The 8876-nt window shown below is 35.6% G+C and overlaps 1 protein-coding gene across 2 annotated transcripts; it reads right to left on the reverse strand.

The window, feature by feature from the left end:
- Positions 1-703: 703 nt before the first annotated feature.
- LOC121516759 (hepatocyte cell adhesion molecule) lies at positions 704-7244 on the reverse strand. Of its 2 annotated transcripts, none has more exons than XM_041798168.1 (6): positions 6833-7244; positions 5800-6123; positions 5396-5653; positions 5219-5323; positions 4914-5018; positions 704-3160 (listed from the first exon to the last, which is right to left on the reverse strand). In XM_041798168.1, the coding sequence occupies exons 1-6, from the start codon at positions 6879-6881 to the stop codon at positions 2967-2969; spliced, it is 1035 nt and encodes a 344-aa protein (XP_041654102.1). In that variant the 5' UTR covers positions 6882-7244; the 3' UTR covers positions 704-2966. The 2 variants fall into 2 exon arrangements, with proteins under 2 accessions (XP_041654102.1, XP_041654101.1); XM_041798167.1 differs by having other exon boundaries at positions 5132-5323; positions 6833-7243.
- Between the last annotated feature and the right edge of the window lie 1632 nt (positions 7245-8876).

Here is an 8876-nt window from a genome sequence, read left to right on the forward strand (position 1 = left end):
ACAAATGCACGAGTAATGCTGAGTTGATATAACCTAATAAGACTAGGTACCTGCTACTCCAAAAATACCGTTTCTCAGTTACTTAACATTTTTATATAATCAGTTACCTTGAATATTTTGAATTCTAACTCACTGGGAATTGTTGCGTAAATATGTTTTATCTTTGTTCAGTTTTACAGCATGTTGAGTCCCACATTATATGAAGAGCCTCCTCATTGCAGTCGTTAATCGATTGGGTTTTTATTTTCTGTCCACCAGCACTTACTGTACACATTAAGCTGTTGTGGGACTAAATGAGTTTCAACTTTATTCTCCACAAACGCTTAAAGCAATTTCACAGAGAAAGGCTTCTTGTTAAGCTCATGGAGCCGAAGAAAAAAGCCACAGCCCACAAAACAACCTCACAAATACATCAGTTTAACAAGAGTGTGACCTGAGGTGACACAGATCTTATTTTCAAGGGAGTTATTAACTCAGATATACGACAGGAGTTAAGCAGCATTTGTAGCCCATAACTTTTGATCAATATTTTCTTGGAAACTTTCATCCTTTTACATTCATTTTTTCAAACAGCAAATAGTAATGTATGATTTTTAGTAATGCACTATTTAAAGATATTTTACTTTTTCAAAACAAAACCAGTGACATTCTTCGACAGAACACTTGATAAACAGACATTTTCTTGAGTCAAGAATGAACCACTTGTTTTTTTTTATTTAAGTTCAATACCTTTGGCATGGTAAGGTAACATCATATAACTGTGTCATGACAAAGACAAAATCAGCTGGCATTCACAAGGAGGATAAAAAGTTTAATTTTGCCTTAACTAAATCTATCAAGAGCTGTTATACACCTATTAAAATGCTTCAGTCATACTGCACAGTTTTATACAAATATTTCCTCTGAAGTGAACAGAGTGCTACTGACCAAATATACATTTTAAAAGCATCTTTGAGCACCTTTTTTACACTATAATGTGCTGTTAATCATTTTCTCAGTGAATTATGTTGGTCAGAAGTTCAACTGTGTTTTAACAAGCAGGTAAAAGAAAAAAAAAACAATCCAAGGTGGTTGTTTCAGGACGGTACAACTGTCATGAACCATAAACACCATTTTTATTGCTCTGTGAATCAGCTGAATGGTCGGTTATGGTTGTCAACCTTTAACCGGGAGCTATCAAACCAAAACCAATCATATAACCTCTGTCTTTCATTAAACAAATAAAAGCAGCATAGTGCTGCCGTAACTGCCAAAAAGAAAAAAAAAATCACCAAATCAGCATAGTTTAAATTATCTTTGCTTTAATATATACCATGTAAATAGAGGTCAAAGAGCTTTGGAAGATGCCACAATCCCACCAGGTTTCTAAAGCATTACTTGAATGATTTTTATATGAACAAAAACAAAAAATGAGGCCAGGCTCAAGAAACACCCACACCAAAATGCTGTCAGCAGAAATCACTGGGCTTTTATATGTAGCTGATTGTAGCTTTTACAAGTCCTTTATCTAAAATGTCCATCATCAGATGCTTCTCTATGTAAAGGTGAAAAAAGCTAGCTTTTTTTGCAGAAGACTCCTCAAAATCTGATGACTTCAAGTATTAAGTGGTTTGTCTCTACCATCACTGCTGACTATTGTATCATTGCAGCGGTGCACCCATTGTTCCAGACTGAGAGCTGTAGTCTGCACAAGAAGATGCAATGAAACAAGTACATCTTGTGGATATGAAGATCATTTACCTGTATGCCTTTGAGATATTAAAAGGAATTTCAAGTTTTCTGGTACACTAAGTTCGGATAAGTTACTTGTAATTTATTTAAATTATTCCCTGCAATCTGTTGAGAGTGAGCTGCAGGTATTTTTTCCCACGTTTACCTGCTCATTGCACAAAAAAGGCTCTAAATTACATATTGGTCTCTTTCATGTTTTCAGCTAGAGTCTGGTACACTCTAAAATGGAAACCACAGAGTCATGGGAAATGCATCGGTCTGAAAATAGACAAGATAACTTGATGGTACTGAAAGATAAACTTATCCTTTTCTCATATTGACAAACTGTTCAGGCCCATTTCTCCTGACTACTTGAGAAGAAAACCACATTAGTCACCCTTAGCTTTCTTCATGCTTCAGTAAAGACGAAAAACATAAAAACAAAAAAGAAAAAAATTCCCCTTTCATTTCAAAATCATCAATAATGCTGTTAAAGAAAGGGGAAGTGTGATAAACAATTTTCATAGTTTACTGTAACCTTACATAAAAATCCATGCTTTCTGTCTGGCATAAATTCCCTGTCATGCAGCAAGAAGCATAATTAAAACAACAATGGCATCAAAGAACTATTTTATACAAACTGATTAGGCCCTAGTAATGAAAACAGGTTTCAAAAATCCCAAAATGCAGCTGATGAAGTAATGTTGAAAGACTTTAGACCTACGCCTGAGAAAAGCAGAAGTTTGCACATCATGGAAACAAATGTGTGGCCACTGAGAAAAGACGAGACATTCTCTGAGTTTAAACCTCCTGTCGACAGAGCAGGAAAAAACAGTGCTGCTAAATTTGACAGGTTTCTGATCAACCACCCCTAAACTTTTCCAAACACATCTGGTGAATTTAAAAAAAACATACATGAGTTTCAGCATATACACAACATTATTTTGATATGTTAAAATAAACCGTTGTAAATTAAATTTAAAAATGCAATGAAAAAAACTACAGTAATGGTGAATTTTTTCATTGCATTTTTTTTTTTTACAATATTTACAATGTTTTCAGTTTTTTTCTTTTTTATACAACTGTAATGTAAATGTTCTTGGAAAATTAAAGCCAAGTGAAGGGAAGTTCACTGGGCCTCTTTATCTATCTATAACTGTTTATCAGCAGTGTAAATTAATCAGGAAGTGCTTTCAGCCAACAAGCTTCCCCTCTTTCGGCCTTCAGTGTTGCAGTCTTTGTTAAAACACTGTGAATCATCTGCCTTTGCGCACCATCGCATACACAGATTCTTCTCTTGGTGGTTCAACAGTCTGCCGAGGTCGCTGTGAAAACTTAACCTGGCCGTACTCCACCTCTGGCTCTGCCATTTGCTGCATCGGCCTCCCCTCCCTCCGCTGCTGTACGATCTTGACATCTGCGTAGGTTAAATCTTGGTCTTCGTTGTCGTCTGATATAAAAGGTATCAAATTAGAATATCAGTATTACATATAGTGACAGAAAATAAAGTTGAAAGACATTTTGGGTAATACACGGATTGATTGAAATTACTCACTTGGCCATTACAGAGTTTTGTATAAAGACTTAAAGCAGAAAAATTAGCTTCTTAGCACATCTAAAAGTAAGCCTTTTAAGTGTTAATAGGTGCTGCTGAATGAGGTTTGATACTGTTTCAGATATCACACTGAGAATATATTGTAGGCTAGTTTTGTTTTAAAAGCTAACTAACCATTAGCATAGCTAACTGAAAGATTTTAATGACACTGGACCAGCAAAAGTTGTCTTTTAAAACTTATAAGTTGACTTTGAACAAGTTGAATTCAATTATTTCCGTACTTGCAGTTAGCTTTTAAAGCTTTCTATGTAGAGCAGAGCAGAGCATGCCCCAAACTTTAAACTATTTGTGCCCAAAATTTTCTTAGTGTTTTAATACACAAAATGATGTCCCTTATGAACATGTTCTGCAGTTATTTTCTCCAACTGGCTCTCATGTCTAGAAAATCTTGTTTGAATTAGTGTCAGCTACTGTTGCTGTTGCTCGTCTCCACCACATTAATGAAAAAATGTGAATAACTGGAAAAAATAGCAAGCAATATTTATCAACTTTAAACAGCTTTTCTCATTATAAAACAATTCTATAACAAAGCACATCTGAGAACAAGCTATTTACTCATCAAAGGGGACCTTTTGAATATTACTTGTAGTTTTCAGTGGAAAAATTAATTTGTCTTTAAATTTTATTTGGAAAGAGTTTGAAACTTGTTAACATTTGTAATTGGAGTTAAAAAAATTAATCTTTTTAAAAAGTTAGAACCTTGAGTTAATGAAATAGTAATTATCATTATCATAATCAAATTATCATCTAAAAAAAAGCCTGATTCATGTGCATTTTTTTCAGATCGTGCCACAACTCTAATGGAAAGAGTATTGCAGACGGATCATCTCTAAGAAGGATGTCCAAAACATCTGCCAGCATACATGAAGCAACCAATTATGAACACAGGATCACAATACATGATAAATGGTTGTTATTATGCTCATATGCACTGCTGTCTACATTTGAGCACTTAAACCCACAGCAACATGTTATTTTGTACAATACAAATCATAATCTATGTAAAAAAAAGTTACAACTAACACAAAATTACTTTGCTAGCCCCTCAACTCAAAGCAGAGGCTACCAGCAAGTTTTTTTCAGTGGAAAAGATGTTCTTGCTCATCTACTTACTGATGCTAAAAACAAGCTAATTATGTAGTGAAACTGCTGCTGGGAGGCAGATTTTAAAACTTTTTCATAAAGCAAGACTTGCACCTCCACTCCTAGCTGTAAGTTAGTGTTCTTGTCTGAAGCTAACCAGCAGCATAGCTAGCATAGCTTCCTGAAAGACTGCTACAAAACTCTGCCTGTTCGCACTTCTACTGTTGACTTTTTAAACAGGTCAAATACAATTATTTTGCACATATGTGGATAATTGACTATGGGGTGCAATTGATGCTAGCAGGCAGATTGTGTTTAGTGCAGAGGAAGGCATGCCAATCCACGCAGCCCCAGTCTCAGGGCTAAACTCTTTTGAGTTAAACAGCTGCAGGCTGAAACTATATTTTATTTAGTCTCTGCAAAAAGAGAAACGATATGCAGAAAACATCAACATTTTTTAATTTGTTATTTAAAAAAAATAATGTGAAAAAAGGAAGTTCAGTACCTTCGGCTTTGTTCTTCTTTTTCTTCTGAGCACAGATGACTGCAACTCCAACAACCAAAAGAATGAGCAGTGCACAGAGGACGCCCAGCACTGTGGGCAAATTGGCTAGAAATAAAAGACAGACCTCTGAGAAATTTAAGTTGGAAAACGTGTGATGCTTTTTTAGGTAAGAGACAAAGATTAAAAAGACAAACTTTGATGCATCTACTTTCACTTACTAATGTACCATGGGTTGTCTCTGCTGGAGGAAGTGTTGTTGAAGGGTATACTAATAATAGAGGGTGTAATCGTCACAGTCTCCTTACCCCCAGAAAGTGTTGTTGATTGAATACACTGAGTTTCATTGGTTGGAAGTAACCACTTTGTTATGTACGTCCCATTGAGTAAGGTGCAGTCAAAGAATTGGAAGCCTGTGGGAAAGAAAACCAGATCAATAACTGATGCATGTTTAATTATCGGTCTGTTCTCATGCTCTCACTCACCACAGGTGGATATCTGCTCTTCTTTGGTGACACTGGTGACCTGGTTTCTGACTGTGCAGGCCAGTCGACCTGACTGGTCTTGTTTCAGAGTGATAGTCTGACTCTCACTGTTTCCAGAGAGGAGCTGTGAGTTGCTCAGTGTTCGTCCATTCAGCGTCCAGCTGTACCGAGGGCTGTCCCCTTCCTGAGAGGAGCAGGAGACCCTCTTCTCTCCCTCAGACAGACACTCAGAGGTCAGCCGGACAGAGGACACAGGAACTGGAGAAAAGTTACACATTACCTTTTATGTCTTTGGAAACATTATTGTTCTTTAAAGTTCTCAAACAGATCGATATAGATATAAAATTGGGAAAAGAGATACATTTCTGCCAATGTAACTGCCAGTGGACAAAAATGCTGTTTACCTTGGATGTTCAACTGTAGAGTTTGTTTTGCTTTATTTGATCCACTTGAATCAAAAAATAATTCAAGAGTATATTCACCATCATCATTTCTGCTCAGGTCATTGATCCTAAATGTTCCATTACTGGGAGTAAATGAGGATCTGTTTGTAATCTGATTAGTTATAACCTTCTCCTCTCTCCCCTGTAATATGTTTGTTTCTCCTTTTTTCCAAGCATATCTAAATATTTTGGAGGCATCATCCATCAGCCGGAAGACCACGGTTCCTCCCAGAGGTCCAAAACACACAGCTCCATTCTGTCTGCCATCACAGTGTGTTTTCACACCTGGGAATTAAAAAAAAAAAAAAAACAGTCATAATAACCTGTTTTTGAAGCAGCATGGATTTTTTAATTTCCAGTAAATTAATGACAGCTCAAGACATGTGCACAAACTCAACTGAAATAAATAGCTTGATGCAAATGTGTCACTGTACAGCCAGACCTAGTGTATTAGAGTCACATATATAACATATTATGAACTTTATTGCAAATGATATTGAATTATTCAAAGTTAGATTTCACTTAATGCAAAAGAAGTATTTTTAGAGCTAGATAGTTAGTTGTTATATTCTTCTGATTGAATTTAAACAAAGGTGCGCTGAGCATGTTTGAACAACATATAGTCAGCCCAATACACTGTCATCATTTTAAACACAGACATAAACAAAGCTAAGAAATGTATCAAATTATCAGTTTAAAAAAGTCTGATAATTATTCATTTCTTAAAATATAAGCACACTGTTACCAATGTATTACAAGATCCTCAAAAAAATTAGATTTATTTACAAGAAAGTTAAGTTGCTCAAATAGACCACAGTTCCCAGTGGATTCTTAAAATGTAATCTATCAGTAAAAGGGTTTTTGTTTTCAAGCTTTTAACTATATCACATTATCATAGAATCAACACATGCTACAAGAATGTTAGGCTTCTTATCATAAAATTATAAATAAAACATAAAGTTATGTCATCAATGATTTAAGTCAAACCACTCACCATGAGAGACTCCCAGCAGCAGCAGCAGCAGTCCCAACACAGCACCCATGTCTCCTCTGTTTCACGCCCCTGTTCACCCCGTCAGCAGCTTCAGGACAGAATTTTACAATTCAACCAAAAACAAGCACACACATTTACACTAAACAGCCTGAAATGAGATCTTTAAAATGATGAGCCTCAGAGAAAGATGAGTGAAAGCTTTTAGCGAGCAGAGCGTTGTGTTCATGGTTTTACGGGCAGAAAGAACAGAGGAAATGATGTCAGTTTCACTTCCCTTTAAGTCAAACTGAGGAGGCCTTTTTGGTGTTGATGGACAGACTGGGAGAGAAGGAACTATTCCTCCTTCGGTTCAAAAGAGGATTTGAGATGAACAGTTAAAGTTTTTGACATTTTTATGTTCAGAAATGAAGAGAGGGGAAAAAATTATTCACAAATGGCGTGCCAAACTAAAAACTGACAGACCATTTTATAATAATCTCTTAACAAATATAACACATTTAACGTAATCTCTAAATGAACCACTCTTTTATTAGTTAACATAAAGAACAGTTACTCTAAGCAAACTGTATTTTATTGGGATTAGAAGTGAGCTATTCAGATCTATACTACTACTCCTACTATTAATAATTATAATACAGGTGTTTGATAATCACTTTTATAATGAAACTATTTCCACATTTCTATATTTGGTTGTGAAGCTGCTCCTCCTGATATTAACAAACAATGCTATTTCACTACAGAGAGAAAAAGATCATTTTACCGTAGGAAAAAAAACAGAAAACATGAATCATTTATGTCTGTTTTGGGGTCAATATTCTGTTTTGGCACCAAATTCATACAATTCAGATTATGTGCAGTCCGGTTCAGAGATGGATTTAATAATATAGAAATATGCTGATATTTCTCAGATTTAAAATCTATTTGTAGGTGGGACTCTTAAATCTTTTTCTCAACTCAGGAATGAATTTGATCTTCCTCAAATGGAAGATATATTCAGTCCATACTGCTAAACTGTATAAAAGATGCTTGGGTATTATCTGCCTGAAAAGATTTCATCAAAAGCTTCTTCTTTGAGGAAAAAAAAAAATCATAGTTGAAATTTTCACATGTCTTATGGTGTCACAGTGCGGAGCCAAGCCTCCTTGACTATTTTAGGGCCTGTTGCATCTTTGTGTAACCGAGCAACAGAAATAATGGTTAAAAACCCAGAGTTGGTGCCACTGTCACATCCTGAAGCAGGATGATTTGCTCAGTTTTGCTAATTTTATAAAATTATCATGTTTGAAACTGGGTTTTGAATGCTTACAGAACATAGCACCAGAAATTTTATGCAAACTTTTTTGCAGGCAAACTAGTGAGAGGACCACCAGGGGCACAACTGAAACATTCCCCATCATAAGACCTCCCTGGGGCAGTCAGCTCTTTCTGAGAAAGGCGCTCAAATGTCTCAGATATCATTGTCTGTATGTAATTCTCATGTAAATTTTGTGTTTTCCTTCTACCTCTCTCTCTTTTTTTTTAAGCCTAACTGGGGACAGAAGATGAAAACTAGCAAAAATGGCTAAATGTGAAACATCAGTCACTTATAGCTTGTTTATAACAGGCTGAAGTTATACTATGTAATTTTCATTTTCCATTTCAAATAAACTTTATAAATAAATAAATACATTTTGGAGCTAATGTTTATTATCAGTCCCACAGTAACAAAACTTCTAGGGGCAAGGTTTCTGGGTCTGGGTCTGATGGGATGTGGAGAACTGCATGCAAAAAAATACACACACCAACAAATCCTTTGAGACTCACTGTAAGATTAACCATAAACAGCATGTGAAGTAAATATGACCCTCTGTGCTCATCGTAATGTCAGAAATATAAAAGCACCTGTGGCAGGTATGGTCATGTCCTAAAACGAAAAATTTCTGTCAATCAGTCCAAAGTTATATAAATTTACTTCTTGAAAATTAGAGCAAAATTCATAACTGCAGTAAGCATGAGTAGTTTTCTCTGATCTGATTTCCACTACACCTACTTACATACTGGAGTA

Source organism: Cheilinus undulatus, linkage group 10 (assembly GCF_018320785.1).
Source record: "Cheilinus undulatus linkage group 10, ASM1832078v1, whole genome shotgun sequence".
NCBI lineage: Eukaryota > Metazoa > Chordata > Actinopteri > Labriformes > Labridae > Cheilinus > Cheilinus undulatus.

Coding starts and splice junctions, on each gene's coding strand:
- LOC121516759 (XM_041798167.1), bottom strand. CDS start 6,881: ATGGGTGCTGTGTTGGGACTGCTGCTGCTGCTGCTGGGAGTCTCTCAT. Junction 6,124..6,832: donor GCTGCTGGGAGTCTCTCATG/GTGAGTGGTTTG, acceptor TTTAATTCCCAG/GTGTGAAAACACACTGTGAT. Junction 5,324..5,395: donor AGAGCAGATATCCACCTGTG/GTGAGTGAGAGC, acceptor TCTTTCCCACAG/GCTTCCAATTCTTTGACTGC.